The 17,898-nt window shown below is 53.3% G+C and overlaps 8 protein-coding genes across 8 annotated transcripts; 2 read left to right on the top strand and 6 right to left on the bottom strand.

The window, feature by feature from the left end:
* Window positions 1-40: 40 nt before the first annotated feature.
* PUNSTDRAFT_62416 (MFS general substrate transporter) lies at window positions 41-1,965 on the bottom strand (the record flags this gene model as incomplete). The annotated part of the gene is made up of 11 exons (XM_007381137.1): window positions 41-305; window positions 358-426; window positions 484-744; window positions 798-869; window positions 930-1,121; window positions 1,183-1,251; window positions 1,310-1,336; window positions 1,390-1,479; window positions 1,534-1,657; window positions 1,710-1,732; window positions 1,787-1,965. 11 exons carry the CDS (start codon window positions 1,963-1,965, stop codon window positions 41-43), a joined length of 1,371 nt encoding a protein of 456 aa, XP_007381199.1.
* Window positions 1,966-4,578: 2,613 nt separating this feature from the next.
* On the bottom strand, window positions 4,579-7,193 carry PUNSTDRAFT_131827 (IMS-domain-containing protein; the record flags this gene model as incomplete). Its single annotated transcript, XM_007381136.1, has 14 exons — window positions 4,579-5,040; window positions 5,103-5,215; window positions 5,267-5,469; window positions 5,530-5,816; window positions 5,948-5,959; window positions 6,008-6,125; window positions 6,187-6,334; window positions 6,387-6,456; window positions 6,515-6,634; window positions 6,686-6,714; window positions 6,765-6,852; window positions 6,906-6,923; window positions 6,977-7,028; window positions 7,087-7,193. The coding sequence occupies 14 exons, from the start codon at window positions 7,191-7,193 to the stop codon at window positions 4,579-4,581; spliced, it is 1,827 nt and encodes a 608-aa protein (XP_007381198.1).
* A 403-nt stretch (window positions 7,194-7,596) lies between these two features.
* Window positions 7,597-8,625, bottom strand: PUNSTDRAFT_62207 (uncharacterized protein; the record flags this gene model as incomplete). Its single annotated transcript, XM_007381135.1, has 6 exons — window positions 7,597-7,890; window positions 7,942-8,016; window positions 8,074-8,103; window positions 8,156-8,264; window positions 8,317-8,471; window positions 8,545-8,625. The coding sequence occupies 6 exons, from the start codon at window positions 8,623-8,625 to the stop codon at window positions 7,597-7,599; spliced, it is 744 nt and encodes a 247-aa protein (XP_007381197.1).
* Window positions 8,626-8,880: 255 nt separating this feature from the next.
* On the top strand, window positions 8,881-9,660 carry PUNSTDRAFT_98846 (RraA-like protein; the record flags this gene model as incomplete). Its single annotated transcript, XM_007381134.1, has 2 exons — window positions 8,881-9,139; window positions 9,234-9,660. 2 exons carry the CDS (start codon window positions 8,881-8,883, stop codon window positions 9,647-9,649), a joined length of 675 nt encoding a protein of 224 aa, XP_007381196.1. The 3' UTR covers window positions 9,650-9,660.
* Window positions 9,661-9,690: 30 nt separating this feature from the next.
* On the top strand, window positions 9,691-12,085 carry PUNSTDRAFT_124915 (uncharacterized protein; the record flags this gene model as incomplete). The annotated part of the gene is made up of 7 exons (XM_007381133.1): window positions 9,691-9,712; window positions 10,032-10,133; window positions 10,189-10,300; window positions 10,422-10,888; window positions 10,931-11,232; window positions 11,287-11,775; window positions 11,831-12,085. 7 exons carry the CDS (start codon window positions 9,691-9,693, stop codon window positions 11,987-11,989), a joined length of 1,653 nt encoding a protein of 550 aa, XP_007381195.1. The 3' UTR covers window positions 11,990-12,085.
* A 195-nt stretch (window positions 12,086-12,280) lies between these two features.
* Window positions 12,281-13,716, bottom strand: PUNSTDRAFT_141952 (uncharacterized protein; the record flags this gene model as incomplete). Its single annotated transcript, XM_007381132.1, has 5 exons — window positions 12,281-12,771; window positions 12,827-12,914; window positions 12,970-13,342; window positions 13,384-13,400; window positions 13,468-13,716. 5 exons carry the CDS (start codon window positions 13,714-13,716, stop codon window positions 12,395-12,397), a joined length of 1,104 nt encoding a protein of 367 aa, XP_007381194.1. The 3' UTR covers window positions 12,281-12,394.
* A 1,575-nt stretch (window positions 13,717-15,291) lies between these two features.
* Window positions 15,292-16,645, bottom strand: PUNSTDRAFT_62170 (alpha/beta-hydrolase; the record flags this gene model as incomplete). The annotated part of the gene is made up of 4 exons (XM_007381131.1): window positions 15,292-15,668; window positions 15,730-15,817; window positions 15,899-16,244; window positions 16,308-16,645. The coding sequence occupies 4 exons, from the start codon at window positions 16,643-16,645 to the stop codon at window positions 15,292-15,294; spliced, it is 1,149 nt and encodes a 382-aa protein (XP_007381193.1).
* An 81-nt stretch (window positions 16,646-16,726) lies between these two features.
* On the bottom strand, window positions 16,727-17,367 carry PUNSTDRAFT_118958 (uncharacterized protein). Its single transcript, XM_007381130.1, has 3 exons — window positions 17,123-17,367; window positions 17,002-17,044; window positions 16,727-16,910 (listed from the first exon to the last, which is right to left on the bottom strand). Exons 1-3 carry the CDS (start codon window positions 17,340-17,342, stop codon window positions 16,790-16,792), a joined length of 384 nt encoding a protein of 127 aa, XP_007381192.1. The 5' UTR covers window positions 17,343-17,367; the 3' UTR covers window positions 16,727-16,789.
* Between the last annotated feature and the right edge of the window lie 531 nt (window positions 17,368-17,898).

Raw genomic sequence — 17,898 nt, 5'->3', positions numbered from 1 at the left:
TGTAACGTTGGACATTCGTTTCGTTTGGGTGGTTACTTCTCTACAGGATGTATCTGAATGATTGTCCCCGATTGTCGACACCGCTGCTCGTCCCATATGCACCCCTCTCCGCCGATTCGCTCGGCTCCTGCTCGTCTAGTTTCTTGTTCTCGGCAGCGAGCAACAACCTCATCGACAGCGCTCCGCAGGCGCACAAGACGCACACGGCCGCAATCGTTGCACCACCTGTCAAATACCTCGGCGCATCATCCGAGGGCCAGAGGAACGAGCCATACACCGACGCGAGGTTGCCAAGCATGTTGACCCTGTGCAGCTTTCAGTAAGGTTCATGTGCGGAATACAACTGCTACGGCTCACATTGATATGGCTGCTGCACGTTTAGTCAGTGGTTTCGGGAAGGAATTCGATACCCAAGTCAGAATCATCCTGTTATGCATTCATGAGGGGGTCTGGTATATGCTTTCGGAAGCGACAGAGACTCACTGAAAGGCCGGAAGTGCGCCCATAGGCAACAGAAACATCGCTACAAACCGGGCAGCCGTATTGAGTGTTGAGACCATGATGATGTTACCGACAGCGCTGGCCAACATCGGCACGACGACGTGGAAACAGCGCTCGTTGGTATGTGCAGCGTGTGCGGTGACCAGGAGAGATGCCAAGAATGCGGCAAACCAAGGCGGAGCCGTGAGCAGGAGGGTTTGCGTCTTGTTATATCCCAGAGAAGACACAATCGTCGGATAGAAGCTGCGATCCTTCATGAGTCAATGCGGTGAGGGTGATCTGCCCACAGGACTGACTATGTGAATGTTTGAGACAACAGATTGCAATGCTGTATCACAATGAACAAGTATAGCTTGTAGTCGCACAGACTATTGCAAGGGTAATATAGGTGTCAGCGACGCTTTATCCTTCTAAGGGCTAACGCTTACGCCATCTTGATCGCCTCCAATAGCGGGACTCGCTGATCGGTGTTGTCGCCCTGATCTCGTTGCAGGCGATAGACCGCGAACTCCTTCTCGCGGTCCGTGAGCCAGCGCGTGGTACGTGGATAGTCCGGGAGAACAAGTGCAGACATCATCGCAAAGAATATCGTGAGAGGGCCGGCAATGATGAAGATCCATCTGGGCACGTCAACGCCTTGAGATTGGACTGCAAATGCACGGAAAGCCAAGAAAGACCCACTGCCAGCCTCTCTTTCCCATGTGCCCATCAAGGTTCGCAAGGATGGCTGCGGAAATCAATCCTGCAAATCTCTAAGTGAATCACGGAGCGCATGATTGACAATCGCAAGCGTTCCATACCATTGAACATGTTTGCCAATACGGATCCGGCATATCTAAGATACTCTCGTGAGTAATATCACCATGTCTATTACATATCTAGACTTACAGAAGAGCGTATCTCTTGCCAAGCTCAGCGCGTGTGTACCACGAAGACATGACGAACATAGCGCCAGGGAAAAACGGGGCTTCTGCGAAACTGAATCCGTATGGTCAGGGACTGTCAGCATGTGGTCAAAGTGCGTGGACCTACCCGAGCCAGAACCTGACCAAGAGGAGGCCCTTGAAGGAGCTCGCGGCTGCGGTGCAGGTGGTCAAGGCGCCCCAAACCACCATGACGGTGGAGAGAAACAGCGAAGGCCGAGCGATGGTCAGCACTGGCACAGGTATGTCAGCGGTTGTGTCTATTCGTACGGGAACTTCACAGACATAAGTTCGCCGGGAGTTGCATTCTGTCAATGCAGACTTTAGGATTCCATCGCCAGCAAATTCGGTGAGTGACTGACATGAGATATCCAATGAATAGGATACTGGTGGCAAGGTTGAAATCTGATCCTGACATGTGGAGGTCTTTCTCAAGCCCTCCCAGTCGAGCGTTCGCGAGATTTGATCTATCGACAAAGTTGAAGAAGTACATGACAATCAAGATTGGGAGAAGGCGGCTAAAAGCACATGAGTAATCCATCAATAGAGACAACTGGGGAAGAGGACACACAGGTCTAATTTCCTGAGCAAGCGCCGATTGAGTTCCTCTCGCTCTTCCTCGGGCAACAAATCGAAATCGATGGATAATCCAGGATCGCCGTCAGCGGCTGCTGCAGAGAGACCCTTGCTATCATTGACGCTATCAATGACCTTCTCAGTGTACTCCTCCGTCGGTTTCTCGTCGAGATCATGAAGCGAAGGGTGTGCGGGAGTCGCCATCTCAGAGGTTCTTGCAACAGCAGCAGCAACGAGAGATAAGAGGCACCAAGACTGTCATTTTATGCCCTGCATTGGCTTTTGAACAGTGGGAGGTTCGACCCTGCTTGACGTTCTTAGCGTCACGAGTTCAGTCCAAGATGGGGCTAGAGGCGATCAGAAGGTAGGCGTGGCGGAGCGACGGGCCGATATGGAGCCACGATACTCTGAACGTCGAACGGTGAATGTACTCAAAAGATCTGAGGGGCGCAACGCGTAGTGATAAACAGTGCGGACCATCGGCTCCCCAGGCAAGATATGTTAAAGGAACGTACAGTAGATGTAAGGCTTGTCCCGACACTCCCGATTCCGAGGCTCACGGATAATCGGATGCCAGGTCAAACTGTGAGGCTGCGTTTGGCAACACCTGATTCTGACCTGATTCTGACCTGATTTGACTTTTGTCGCACCAAAGTGGCAAGCCCCTGTCCAGTTATGTCTATCTGATCTCACAGTCCTGCCTAGTATGGCAAGTAAATCAAGTCAAATCATCTGATTCTTGCAGAATCAAGTGTTCCCAAACGCAGCCTGACAGATTGTCCAAATACGACGGCTGACGTGACTCTGCTGCGCCGGTTATATCCAGCACTGCGATGCTGTCGCTACTCCTCCTTTGCTTGGCGGAATCACCTGCGAGTCTAGCGTCCAGTGCAGTAATAAATAGGCGATAGGAGGTCATGGGGTGACAAGGGTGGGAGCACCCGCCCGCCGTAGTTGGTTTGAGTTCGGGGCGGGCGTCGGTGCATCCCACCTTTTGTCGCCGCCGCCACTTCGGTTTTTGGTCGCCCACCCACCCAACCCTTTCGATAGCACCTTGGCACGAGTGGGTCCAAAATCATTGGACCACTGCGTGCCTTGGAGCTCAAGGTCCTCCTTTCGCAGGTGGGGTATACCCACCCAGCGCAGCAGACCTTCGCCCACCATCCCTCTCTACTGGTACTGTACTCTTCGTGTTCTACTTCGGTAATAGAGTGTATCTGCAGGTGGTAATAGTTCTCCGCAGTAGCCAAAGATGTCCGCGGGGAGCCCCGCCAAAAGATGCAGTGCCTGGTAAAAGTTCCACCCCACCTCGCCTGTGCTGCAGATACACTCTAATCTCACACATAGCCCATAGTGATCCTGTCGTCGCCATGGGCAGATCTGTTCTTCGTCGTTGTCCCAAGCCAGTCGTGATATCAGTATTTTAGGCCTTCCGTGGGAGGCCGCCCATCCAGTTGGCACTCATAGGCGCCCGTGTTCCGCAACGACCCTCGGCAACTGAATGCGTCTCAGAACGCGGAAAACATCAGGACAACATGATTGGCCTAGCCCCGATTTACACGCTCCCGGCTAGTACAAACAAAGGTGATACCGCGCTGCTCTGCGTTTCCAGCATCCCCAACGCTTTGCAGGGACTCTCTGCCAGTCTCCCCGACGACGACGGGTCACCTTGTGCTCAGGACCCGTTGAGATGCTCTCTTTGCTCTCCTGCTGCAGCGGCCGACATTATGACGCGGACGTCATCCATCCCGTGCCCATCAAGCACCGCAAGAACTTATCTGACATTGACGGGCGGACGATCGTTCCGACCCCCACGTTTGCGACCCAGACACTCTCGACACTTTCCCCATCCGGGCGAGAGCCCGTACCGGGGCCTTCCAAAAGTCATCCCAAAGGGGAACACTACCAGTCCCAGGTCTCCCTGGGCGCCACATCGTCGTCCTCCAACGACAAGAACTCGTCCTCGGCGCGCAGCCGCGCCGAATTCATCAGCCAGAACATGGCGACGCTATACCCTCATGCCGCCGCGCCTGCGGCACGATCCACGCACACGGCAGCGCCGGAGACAGACAGGCGAAGGCAGCAGGAACGAGAAAAAGAAAGGTTCTTGGCGAAGAAAGTGGAGGCGCTGGAGAAAGAGGTGGAGGCCTTGCGGAGGGAACGAGAACGGGAATTATACCGCGAACGAGCAGAAGGCCTCACGCATGTGCACAAGGCGTACGTCGTCAACGGACCACCTGCGTCAGTATTCTCGGGGATTACGGAGGATCGATGACGACCTCAAGAACATTGCCTACCGCTGCAATCTGTCCTGCCCACTCCAGATTCACGACTGTGAACCGCCAAAACGACCTCATCGCAGTTTCACTTCCGGGAGTGCCGTACGCCATGGTCCCAAGATTCCACGCCTTTTGACGACTTGCTGGACGACGCAATCGGACGGGACTGCTCTGCTTTTGTATCATTACTCCCTACACTCCCTTCTATCCATAGAGACGCTTATACTTGTACAAATGTGATCGACAGATAATGGACCATGTGCGACATCGTATACCCCGAGAAAAGAGAAGCAACGTAGTTATCGTCCGGACTTACGTATTCGTTTGCTCGTATTCGAGAATAGCCGTTCCCATCTCGCCTTTGCATCGTCGTTCATCTCATCGGTCCCGCCACGGTCTGCCAGCCCGCTGGAAGATTTCGTTGGCTTCGTGTGCTCGACACGTTTGGTTGGAATGCTCTGAGGTCCTTCCGTCGTCGCCGCCTCCAGGATCGCACCTCTGCTCAAGCACCAGTCGATATGCGTATTGAGACCGTCGTTGTCCGTTTGCAAGATCTTGCTGCATATCGGACATGTCAGCCCCGGTGGTTCCGCTGCTGGATGCTCATCGGTTTCTCCATGATTCCGTTGTCCATCGTCGGGTTCGCTCGTGTGAGGGCTCTCGCTTTCTGATATAACGCTGCCCTCGCGATCGCGCCGTGTGTCGGACACCTTCCGCCGTTTGCGTGGCGACGCGGGCCCGCTACTTGCTGGTTTCAGAAACTAGTAGTACAGTGCATGTCAGCGATCGGATCGATGCATCAACGGCGATAACCGAGGCCCACTCGTTTTATCCCTGCGTCGCCCTGCTCCTCTGCTCTGAGATCCTTGAGTTTAGTCACTCTGAGGCCAATCAAGCGCAGTTCTAATGGCCAGTCATTGAGCAACAGCTCCTTCCCTATCTGTTGTCATGCATCAGTACATCCAGTGCAACGATACGGATCAGTACTCGCGGAAAAGAGGTCGTCCTTCTTTGATATCCACCGATCAAAAGACTTGGCCCGGGTGAAAACCTGATATGACGAGAGCTTGTACTTCAATGTGATCGTCTTGCCAACCCATCCGCCTCGGGTCATGTCTTCCTCCAACTCATGCGCTACCTCATCGAGCTTCTGCAACAACTTCTCCCTGTTCGAGATTGGATTGAACGTTCTGTGCGCCGGCAAATGGGATCAGGTTCGTACTCGATCGGGATCAGACGAAGATCCCCACCTTTCGGCTCCGATGCTTTTCCGTTCTTCCCTGGAGCCAGGTTGTACAACGTTCGAGGCTATCCCGAGATACGTCTGCAGAAGCCAATGCAAAGAGAAATGTTTGTCAAGCAGCGAAAGAGTCGCGCGGTGAGGATATATGTCGCCACAGGTTTTGACCCCTATCGAATCCAGTAGGCGTTCGCTAACTCGGCCAATCCCAGGGATCTTGCGAATCGGCAAGTCGCGCATGAAGTCCCTGATTTCCGTTCGCTCAAACGGCAAGTGGTATTGACCATTGGGCTTGTTCTATTTTTATTGTAAGGACACATGCTAAGATTAGGACAGCGCATTAATGAGCTCGCCTTATCAGAACAAATCTTCGTCACAGATAGGCTGTGTTAGAGCTATCAATCTTGGTAGAAAGGCATTTGCTCTACCTTAGCCAACATCTGCCATGAACGTGAGCTCGGAACCGTTTGCGACGGAGTGTGACATACCTTATTGGGAGCGATGCCGGCGCTGACAGTGAGCTTAATCTCTTCATGTACACGCTTGCGCATTTGCTGTACGCATTCGTCCGGATCAAGGTCATGCTCTGCGCAATACGATGTTATACTAGAGACAATTGTTCAGGGCCGTCAAGTCGTAAACCGCCAACCGATCACGGTGGACCCACTTGAGATAGCCTTCGTCACAACTGGCTGCCAACATGTTAGGATCATAGTCCCTGAATACAGTCATGATTCGTTGCGAGATCTCAGAATATCGTTCGTGGTGAATTGGAACCAAGATGAGCTCAGGGCACAGTTTCTTAGCGACGAATCCTTGAAAAGGCATGGTGTTACGACTGATTCTGGTGCAAGTGGAGCGACTGACCTGCCATGCCAGACCTTACGCCAAATTTCCGAGCCTCGTAGGACGCAGTCGTCAACACTCCATGCCCGACCTGCTCGTCCACGCAGTCAGGCAACGTACTGTTCTCGGAGAGCGTGAAATCAACGTACCCCAAAAGGTTTTCCAGCCAGAGCGGGATTATCCAGCATTTCAACATTGGCAAAAAATGCGTCCATGTCGACGTGGACTATGACTTGAGATAGGTCCCGTTCTGCTTCGAGTTCGTTGATCTGACGGGGTCTTCAGACCGGATCATGGTAAGGTGCATACAAGATGCATACTAGACGATCGACTCCTCGTTCAATCGACGCTGGACATGCCAGTTGTGAGCATTCGAGCATAGTGCATGGAATGACATACGTATGTCAGCTTGCTTAAGCAGTTCATCTCGCTCCTTTAGGATCTTCTCGATCTTCTCCGTGAGTTCCTTGTCCTTTCGTTTCTCGTTCTGATCCACCTTGAGATAGCCGCTTTCCACAGTAAGAATAACCTCTTGCATACCTCGTAGAATTTGGACCCCTGGAGTTACACGGTTTAACTGCTTGCGATACGAAGCTCCAAAGAAATCTAACCTTGGACACCTCCGCAATAATACGGTTGATCTCAGACTGATCCTTGGCAAGCCTGGCGAATCCATAATATGAAACGGTAATACGACAGCAGCCTTCGTGAGGTTGCTTACCCAGCTTTCTCAGTGGATGGACCCGCCAGGCGATGGAGCAGGCTCGCAGAATCTGGTGACGAACTCGGAGGTTTCGCGCTTTTTGTGGGCGAAGCGGAGGTGCTCATGTGAGTCCGTTCAACTGTCGCGGCCGCTCGCGCTCGTCGCGCATCTCAAACTCGGCCGCGGCACCGACCTCGGTAACAGCCACATCATCTCATGCCGTGATGCCGAGCGTCCGACTTCGTCACCATTTTGGGCGAAGCTCGAACTCAGATATCTTGCTCTCCTCCATTTTCACCCAAAGATCCCCTTTGAGACGCTCCTTTTTTATTCGTACGGCTCGGAAAGTAAGGCAATAACTATTATATAGCAAAACCACTTGCAATCACAGACAAACGGCGCGTGGATTCTAATGAGATAATTCTGTGGACTCAATACTTAGCCTAAACATGGTGCTTGCGCTCCAGCTGCAGGTCAAAGACAGAGCGACGAAGATCAATCGATGCAATGATGTACAGTAGTACGTGTTTACTTCGGTGGAGAGACCACTATCTGGGGCGTGCGGACTTCATGCTCCTCGTCGCTGTCCCCGCCGATATCGAAGATATCCTCTCGCTCATCCCACACGTCGCCTAGCCTGTCCTGACGTTTAGGGGGCACATTCGGTTTTGACGCGCTCTGAGGTGTGGCTGGCGCGCCTGCATGAGATGGATAGGGAGAAGGATTATAGGGCTGGTAATGCGTCGGGAGGGTGCCCTCTAACGCGTCGTCGTCGTCATCAGACAACTGATCGGCATTCAGCGGCTGGTACAAGCGAGATATCTGTAGGAGCCGGTGAGTGAGTCGGGTCTGTGCTAGAGAAACATAGCGCACCTCGCGTCGATGCCGGTAATACTTCTCGAGATAGTACGAAGTATAAAGCCCGACAGCGGATCCAAGGATATTGGCCTGGAATGAAATCGAGTTTGCTCGTACACTTTCCACCGGCGAGGAGAAGGCACTCACTATGACATCGCCAATTTGAAATTGCTTGTACTAACTGACGATGAGCATTATCCCGGGAAGCTGGAAGGATGTATGGACGCACAGGAAGAAGAGACTGGACGATCTCTGACATAATCCCCCCAAACAGGAAGCAGATGATCCCCGTCAGTATGAGTCCCGCATGACGCCAGATCCATATTCTTCGAGCGTCCCTGCGCGAGTCGGATTCAACCACAGACAGAAATCTTCGAGCGGGTTACTCACTCTTCCACGTCCCATATGAAGTAGAACACCCCGGTTGCTATTGCAAGGCATATAAAGTGCAACAGCTTGTCATTTAGAGGCAGCGCGTGGCTGAAGTTTGTGAATCCGAGGAACGCAAGCGCAAGCATCACGCCGAAGGTGATTGCTATAAACCACTACCCAAGGGAGCATGGGCCAAGAACGATGGTAAGTTGCAGGCAGCTGCGGAAGTAACATCGAGAATCGGACCGGACGTATGCGTATAGGCATGTCGTATTTTGGTATTCGTAGGTGGTACGATCGCATTACGGCCTTGACGATCTTTCGCATATATCTCTGGTGGTTTTGAGACGAGTTCGACATGGTTGGCAGACCGAGCATGCCAGTGTTCGGCCCAGCGTGCCTAGAGGAAGTGAAGGAGAAACTGCAGCGCCGCGGCGAGCCGGCGCGCGTATCCAGCCGTCGTCATCTCTTGCCTGCGATGTGACATGTACTCTACTTATTCGTGGGACTTTCCGAATCTGCCTCTTACACTTGTCCATGATATCCCGAGCTACTGCTCGCCTCCAAACCACTGTTAGAGCTATGTCCACGTCTACGCCGTCGCCGTTGGCAGCGTTCTCAACTTGCGAGATATCCGACGCGTTGGCCAAGCTGGGCATCGCTCACGGTGGCCACATCCCTGATATACATCAGGTGTCCGCCGGGCGAACTCCTACGATCTGCGCTCCAGCCTACACCGTCAAGATGGTTCTCGCATCCGATAAAGATGCGCCTAAATCGGACGTTCACTTCGTGGATGCTGCCCCGGAGGGCCATGTGGTGGTCATCGACGCGCCCCCCCGTCCGTAGTCTTGCCAGCTCTAACTCCGGCTGCTGGATCTGACAAGCCCTTAACTCCGCATGCACCTCTCCCCGATTGTCTGCGATGCATAAAGAGGCCAAAAACGCTGTGTGGGGAGGATTGATGACTGCCGGAGCACAAGCTCGCGGCGCCGTTGGCGTGATCATCTCGGGACGTTGTCGAGATTTGGCTGAGCACCGCGAAGCTCAATTCCCCGTCTTCGCTCGCGGGACGTCTACGGTTGGACAATCACCACACACCCGCCCTTCCGCGATTAATGTTACTGTCACCATTGGAGATGAGACGCAAGCCTCGTTCCCTCCCGTCACTATTCAACCCGGCGACTGGATGGTCGCGGATGAGAACGGGATCGTCTGCGTTCCCCGGGCCATTGTTACCGAGGTAGTTGACGCTGCGAGACGTGGACGCGAGATTGACGCCAAGTGCATGGAAGATATAAAAGAGGGGCTGGGTGTGCAGGCGTCCTTCAAGAAGCATAGAGGCAAATAAGTACTCCAACCTCCCATACCATAGCAGAACCAACACACTGTATGTACCAATACAGAAAAGAGGGTATGCGCAAAGACTATCGTAGCTGAAATTCTTAGCGAAGATGACCTCAGGTCGGACGCGTCACGACTCACGCGGCCCGAACCTCCTCTACTTTCGTCTCCTCTACTGATATACATGCCGCCGTGCTGGTCTCGGGTGTCCGTGCAACGGTCGTCTGCCGGTTACCGTACTGTACTACCTGAGACAGGGACTCGCATAATACGCAGGAAGCTCTCGAGCCGTGCAGGGAAGTCGCCGGAACCAGTGCCCACAATCGTTCATCGGTGTAATACGGTTGCGCATAAAACAAAAGCCCTTCTCTCGCGTGTTCTTTCCTCAGAATCTGGTGGCTCGGAGACGCAACAACGCGGTAGAAGGTGGAGGGAGGCATTGGATGAGCTGTCCTCCGATAACTTGCCGGCCAACTCGGCTCGGGTGGTTGGTATGTCAATATTCTGCACACTGCGGCGTTCAAAGCTCGACTAACATGCATGCAGTTCACGGGCTGGGTGAATACTCAGGCAGTGACTCACTCGTAGCTGCACTCCTCACAGACCCGTTTGCACCCCATGACGAAGCGCTGTGCACTCCGGGCCCAAGGACGTTCGCGTACGTTCGGCTTTCGACAACTACTTGTGAGCATAATCGCTGAGGAGAATTGTAGGTCGACCTCATACTCTACGACTCCAGAACCCGGAATCATTTCGGTCTCCTCTTCCTGGCTTCGAAGATTCTCTATCCCCGTCGAGGTGTCGGTCCTTGCTAAGGATGACCCTCTTGGCGCCACAAAACTCGCTCTCGCTGATGTTCCCATCCTCGTCACCAACCCGTTGGTCACCTCAATCTCTGATGTCCTCAACGACCCCGATCTCCAACCCATGCTGCAACACCAGCACGCCATCTTGGTTATTTTAGGCACGGTTGCCAAAGACGAGCTGCGCGACAACATCACCAACCGGATTACGTCCAAGACGTCTGTAAAGAAGGAGCGAATCCTTTTCGTCGACCCATCACGGGCGCTCGCTGCGGTGGACGCCCTAAGGTCCGACCCATCTTCGTCTCTGGCTGTCCAGAGGTATCAGGACGACTACATCGCATCTCACGTTTCTACAGTCACCGATGCCGTCTCACGATCCCTCGGCTCGGCGCTGGAACCTGCTCAGACTCCTTCGCTACGTCAACTTCGCGCGCGCGCTGGTCTGTCCACCGCTCGGGGCGCACTCCTCACTGCGCGCGCAGTTCTGGCGGAGGCAGAGGACGAGATTCGCTCCGTTCACGCCCAGTGCTCGGAGCTCGAGGGCGAGGTTGAGCTTGTGATTGCCAAATCTCAGCACGACACTCTCGGCTCCTCTGACATCGAGGCTGATGAGGCCAGCAGAGCTTGGAACCCCCTCATGAAAACCTTCAAAGATGGAGACACGCAACTCCAAGAACTACTACGCAGTATCACGTGGTGGAAGCTCCCGGTGCAATCAGATGGAGTAGCGACTACCGTCAGCTTGTGTTTCAAGCGCCCTTGGTTCCGAGAGGTCGAGAAGCATGTGCGTGTTGTCATTTCCGTGTGGCTGGATATTTCGGTCTGATGACGTGTGTAGCTGCTGCTTCAGACCGGCCGCCTCAGTGCCATCCAAGAGGCCCAGGACCGTGAGACGCAGCGTAGATTAGCCCGCTTCAAGAAAACATCTCCATTTCATTCGCCCGTCCTCGAGAATTCCATAGCGCAGACCATTAAGTCACCTTCGCATCCGGTGACGACAAACGCCCTTCTGGAACCATTCAATCATAGACACGCCCAAGTCATGTGGAACAACGGTCGATTACACTCCGAGGGTCAGAAGGTCGTCGTGGGCTCTGGGACAGGCTTGGTGACGGGCGCTGCGGTGACGTATGCCGGATGGGCAGGCTGGCTAAGCTCAGGTCTCCTGGGCAGCTTCAGCGGGCTGGAAGCAGAGAGCGCCAGCGTCCTGGGCGTGGTCGTGACGCTGTCCAGCTTCCGTTGGGCTGTGGGCAAGTGGGAGAAAGCGAAGAGCAGATGGTGGGAGGACTGGCAAAGGGTGAAAGAGACGCTAATACGGGACATACATGTGCGCCATGCTGCCATTCTCTGTGCATACCTACTGATCCTGAACATCGTTATAGACGACGATAAGCAACGCGATACGTCAACAGGTTTTTGCCGCACCAATGCAAGCCCGCGAGGCGCTCTTAGCCTTATCTTCCCGAAGATCTCAGGAAATAGAGGAACTGGTGGAAGAAATTGAGATTCTGTCCAAGGAGTGTGATGACGCACAGAAATAGGTATTGCCAACGCATGCGCATACATTGTATCCTGGGTCGGACAGCCTACCGTGCAAGCATTTCTGCAGTCTATTTCTTAATATGAGCGTTGAATGCAAGGAGAGGCATCGAAGAAGAAAATGGTGAAAAGAGAGTAAAAAGAAAAAACTTCTCTTGATATTTCCGTTGCGCAACCATTCAGCAGGAACGGAAGAGAACACTCCGAACAACTAGCATGCGATCCTCTCACCTCCATCCGTGTATACAACGGACAGTTGCACGGACGTCATCCAAAACGAAGGTTGCCAGGTATGATTCTCTAGTTGAAACGCGGCTTGACCATACACACACGAGATTATTGTCTTCTACCATGATATACCGTTCCATCCTTGCCATCTAATACGCGATCATCCGAGTCAGCGCGCCTCACAATCCATGGACCCCCAAGAACTCGTTGATTGCGCGGAAGGCTCCGGTCGCGTTCAAGTGCAGGTTCAAGGCGTGGCCGGTGTTCGGCTGGACGAGCACGTTGAATGCGGACGCTTTCGGAAGGTTTCGTCCAGTGAGCTCTGGAATGCTCGACACGTTCGGCAATCCGTCGGTATAGTAGCAGTTAATGCCGCAGAAGATCGCGTCCTGCTGGCCAGTAACAACCATAGCCGGTCCGGTGAAGTCGGGAGCCATAGAAGGGGAAGATGCCATGGTGAGCAACTCCCCAACAGTGAATGGTTGTTTAGTTGCTTCGGCGTAGCGATGAACGTCACGCATGCTTCCGGGAGGATAGTAGAAGTCCATGATGTTGGCTACGTGCGTGCGTTCATAAGCCCTAACAGAACCGCGAACTCGGCGAATACTCACAGTAGACGTCATTCCACGTTAGATAGCCTGGGTCGAGGTTGAGACCAGCTTTGCCCCATAGAGTTGAATTATCGCTGCGCGCCATTTTCTTGGTCAAAAATGAGTGACATGCCTGACCTGTCACCAAGTTCCTTTTGACATACCGCGTTGAAAGCAGCAGTGGTGATGAGCGACGCTTCCTTGCTCGGCGATTGACTAAAACCGGTCAGGATGATGCCATCGGTGTTCTTGGGATACTTCGCGGCGAGAGCGAAAGTCAAGATGGAGCCGAACGAATGGCCGACGTGAACAACCGACGAGGATTTGCCAATATCGAGGAGTTGTCCGGTGCGGACCAGAGTAGTCAGCTTGTCGAGGATGGCAAGCTCGACTTCCAGCTGCACTACGCTATACGGGTTTGGACGGCTGGAGTCGCCAGTAGAAAGCCGGTCATATGATACAGTCCTATAGCCGAAGGTGTCGGTAGCGATGTCTATGTACGAATACAGCTGGGGGTCAATCGAGGGATCCCAGTATCTGTCTGGTCATTAGTCACGGAATTGAACACGTCTGCAGACTTGCCTTTGATCAAATCCTATGCCGTGCGTAAGCACTTGGACCACGGGTTTCGTGTCCACAGCTGTCGGCTCGCAGACTCGCACGGAGATGCTGTATGTGTCCTCAATGCTCGTGTATCCTGTAAGGACATCTCCGGTATAGTTGCGGCCTGGAGTCGTCATGTTTTGCATGAAGAAAGTTACGTCGAGGTCGTCCACCAGACGTTCCTGCTTCCCGAATACAGCATTCCGCGCGCTGACGGCTACAGGAACCGATTGTTCCCTGCACTGTTTTGACAGCACCAAAGCCACATGGAGAAACGAAACCAGGAGAGACGCGCGTGCGAGCACCATGATCTGCACCTGGTAGACTCGCATTTAGTGCTTTACAGAGTCTGTCGGCGGGAAGGGCGTAGACTCACCTTGGGGAGTGGGGTAGTTTGTGGGGTAGTTTGTGTATGCTGAGGGCTATTGCAGCACAGAGACGCTCTCGAACCCAGCGGTTTATAAACCCTCTTCCTTAGTTCATGGCGGATCGATTAGACAGCTTCGCTGTCGCGAGACCGGCTCTGGAATGACAGGTTCGCTTCGACGACACCTTTATGCCGGACAGAAACGAGCTGATTCGCGGATCGGATGACGCACCGAGCGAAATAACGCGTTCTAACGATACATGAGCGATCAACGACCTGTAAAACGCGTGTTGGTTCATGGCCCATTCATAATCGTGGTTCCGCCAACTATCCGTTCATTGGGCACCCATACCCGAGCAGCATGACTATGACCAGTCACTAGAAACTGGAGTTACGGCGGGCACGTTCGTTGAGAAGGTATGTATTTTGAGCGCGTGCCGCGTCGTGAGCCGTTCGACATGAATTTTCTCGGTCACGAAGTGACATTCCACCTTCCAGTGTGCATTCGGCAGTGAAGCATCGTGGCATTTTCTTCGGATATCGATTCATTACACAAACAGCTCGGGAATTGCGCGTGGGCAAGTCGTTATACGCCGTAGGGGCGCCAAAGGAGCGTGGATGGGATTGACTCGAATGGGGGACGGAGGAAGCGTAAAATAGTTGTCTCGGGACTTTCCGGTTTCTCCTGATTACAGCCGTTTTCAAAAATCATGAGCGCGGCACCAGAAACGAGACGCGCGTCGTGAACGACCCCAAAGCTGGGTTTGCCGCCAGCACATCGTGTCCGACGACGAACTCTACGATGATGCGCCCCAGGACAGCATCGAAACGCTCAGAGTACGCGTGAGGAGCTCAGGATGATTCTTGAGAGTGGTAAACATGATATTCAAAGGGATTAACGAGCAATTTCCCAGTAGCAGGCAAGGACAGTGTCAGCGATTGTAAACCGTGATTATGGACGCTACGCCCAGCAAACCTGGACACAGTCCAGCCTCTGTATGATCAAATACGTGTCCCAGAAGTCTGCTGATGTTTTCTTCCACGACTCATCATCGACTCGTCGGGGAGCATTGGGTAAGACCCTTATATTAGGGTTACTGCCAGCAGGCACACAGGGGCAGCCATTGTACAAGGGTACTGCACCAAATCAAGGTGTAACCCGCTATCAAGGAGATCCCATAGGCGAGTGGAAGTTGACAGAATCGGTGAAAGACAATCCGCCGGGAGCATCAAGTTGAGGGAACCAGAAACCCCCAGAGACATTTCACATCGTATCTCGAGCTCAAGATCGGGCTAACCTTCGGCTCTCCTATGCTCGGGCACTCCTCAGACAACAACAGCGATACGATCCCGTCGAGATGCTTGAGCTGGCTGACCTCCTGAGCTCGCCGGCGTCGCTGATCTGGCGGTGACCCCACTTTAGGGTCGTTCACGACGTTCTGGTGCCGCGCTCATGATTTTTGAAAACGGCTGTAGATTTAGGTGTTCCCTCGACTCATCGCTGCCCCTAATACCTCTACGAAACGTGCCTCTGAAGAAACTCGTTGATTGCGTGATAGGCAGCGGTAGCGTTATGATGCAGGTTCAAAGCATGGCCGGTGTCTGGTTGAATCAGCACCTCGAATGCCGACGCATGAGGAAGGTTCTGCCCGGCGAGTTCTGGGATGCTCGAGACGTTGCCTAGTCCAACGACATTCCCGCAGTTGCCGCCGCAGAATATCGCATCTTGATTGCCAGTCACGATCATGGCCGGCCCTGTGAATCCAGTGGCTGGTAACGGCGCCGCCACAATCGTCAGGAGTTCTCCCACAGGGAAAGGCTGTTTGTTGGCTTCAGCGAACTCCTGCACATCACGCGTACTTGTCGGTGGGTAAAAGAAGTCTATGATGTTGGCTGCAATGCGCCGTTAGGTCGTCCATGACATGATGAATGGCGTCCAAATGTCGACCCTCACCATAAACATCATTCCATGTCAGATAACCGGGATCAAGGTTAAGGCCGTTTTTGCCCCAGAGGGTGGCGTGGTTGCTACGCGCCGTTTTCTGCGATTCATAGTCAGTATCGTGTTAGAGTAAAGAGTATCATGCACTTGCCGCATTAAAGGCGGCAAAGCTGATCAGTACGCTGGGAAAGGTCGGTGGCGGTTGACTAAAACCCGTCAAAACGAGTCCGTCCGTGTTGCTGGGGTGTTGGGCGGCGAGCTCATACGACAACACAGAGCCATAGGAATGCCCGATGTGTACGACTGAGGCGATATGTCCGGTATTGAACAGTTTTCCAGCGCGGACCATCGTGGTGAGCGTGTTCAAGATCTCAAGCTCGACGCCAATTTGAACTACGTTGTAAGGATCCGGGTGAGTCGAATTTCCCGTGGAGATTCTGTCATAGGACAGCGTGCTGTAGCCAAAGATATCGGTGGCCACATCCACGTATGAATATAACTCAGGATGAAGCGGAAAATCCCAGTATCTGTAGGGTCATTCGATAGCAAATCAAATTTTCCGTTTGATTCGTACAGGACGAGACGCTCACATCTTGTCAAACCCGATGCCGTGCGTGAGCACCTGGACAGTAGATTTCTTGACCGCAGCTGTCGGTTCGCAAAACCGCACCGAGATATCATATGTGTCATGAATCGTCGTATACCCGGTGGTAACCTGGTCGGTGTAGTTAAGCCCGACGGTCGTCGCGTTCTGGATGAAGTACGTGACGTCCAAGTCGTCTACGAGGCGTTTCTGATTTCCAAAGACAGCATTGCGAGCAGTGATGGACACTGGGACAATCTTTTCGTTGCAGCTTTTCGCCGGAACAACTGGAATGGCGTGTAGTAGTGCAATCGCAGGCGCGAATAGTGACCGAAAGAAGACCATGGCCTATACCTACTTAATGGTGGGGCTCGTTAGTACAACACCGCAGACCTCAATGCCACTGGTAAACTTACTGTTTAGGGGGGTTTCAGAGCGAACGCCCGGGGTGCAACCACAGCACATCAAAATCCTCGCAATTTATACATATCATATGCGCATCATGAACGTGCACCACGATGAAACCAATTGTAGTTCTCGAAGGTCACGAATAAGGAAGTGTGCGGGAGCAGTACACTGTTGAATGGAATTTTTCCCTGTAGTTCCCATACTGCATGGAATCCAGAGTTAGCCATACACATCGGGGCGCCAATTCCGAGATCGTTGATCAACTGTCAGGCATGGATTCTGGCCAGGCTCACTCGCTGGTCGCCATGTGAAGGTTAGGCGGAGATATATTCATTTCTGTCAAGATGGAATTTCGAAGTCAAGAGAGGTTTCGCCATTAAAGCCAGTAACAGCGGGATTCTACACAGACTCAACTGCTTTCGCCTCTGAGCTTCGGAAGATATCCCCGGTTGGGCTTGATAGAAGCGGACAATATTCCAGTGCCCTCATCGGAATTGAATAGCGGTCCGCCAGTTTCGGAAGCGATAGCCTTCTTGTCCGCCTTAAGTACGCGCTGCTCCTCAGGTGCGATCCTTGCCACACTTGGATTCGACACGCGACTGGCACACGGCAAGGTCATAGACCAGAAGTTCATCGACAAGTGGCGAGCAGCACCTCTTGCATCTGTCTTTATCCACGAGTTCGGCTATTCGTTCACTGGATCAACAAGCCCTAGTACATGGCGTCGGCGTTCAGTTTCAGGCTGTGCTGACTGACCTGATGAGACGCCCCAACGCCGAGAGCGCGCACACACGGCCAACAATAGCATAGTATCGTCTCTTATTAGTCCGTCTCAGCTCGCTTGCAACACCTGACATCATATATGCACTCACACTGCAGGTGGGTTGAGTCGAGCCATCGCAGGGCACAACTGACCGCTGGTGCGGATTGTGACAGCGAATACGAGCTACAAAACCGACACGCTGGGCATTCCGACTCTGCGATCATTCATCTACCCGCCTGTACTACCCCGCCGATCACGGGCTTCGCCATTGCAAGAAGTCATGAATCGCGTTATAGTGGAGGTTGAGGCCATGACCCGTGTTCTGCTGAATCAGCACCTCCAAGGCGGAAGCGTTGGGGAGGTTGCGTCCGACAAGTTCGGGAATGCTCGAGACGTTCTCTCCGGTTGTATACGAACAGTTACTGCC

Source organism: Punctularia strigosozonata, assembly GCF_000264995.1.
Source record: "Punctularia strigosozonata HHB-11173 SS5 unplaced genomic scaffold PUNSTscaffold_3, whole genome shotgun sequence".
NCBI lineage: Eukaryota > Fungi > Basidiomycota > Agaricomycetes > Corticiales > Punctulariaceae > Punctularia > Punctularia strigosozonata.
This window is presented reverse-complemented; position numbering and strand designations above follow the sequence as displayed.

Excerpts from the sequence above, each read along its gene's own strand:
- PUNSTDRAFT_118958 (XM_007381130.1), bottom strand. The coding sequence starts at position 17,342 with ATGAACTTCTGGTCTATGACCTTGCCGTGTGCCAGTCGCGTGTCGAAT. Across the intron at positions 17,045-17,122 it reads GAAGCTCAGAGGCGAAAGCA|AAATGAATATATCTCCGCCT; the intron begins GTTGAGTCTGTG and ends CCATCTTGACAG. Across the intron at positions 16,911-17,001 it reads CTTCACATGGCGACCAGCGA|TATGGGAACTACAGGGAAAA; the intron begins GTGAGCCTGGCC and ends GATTCCATGCAG.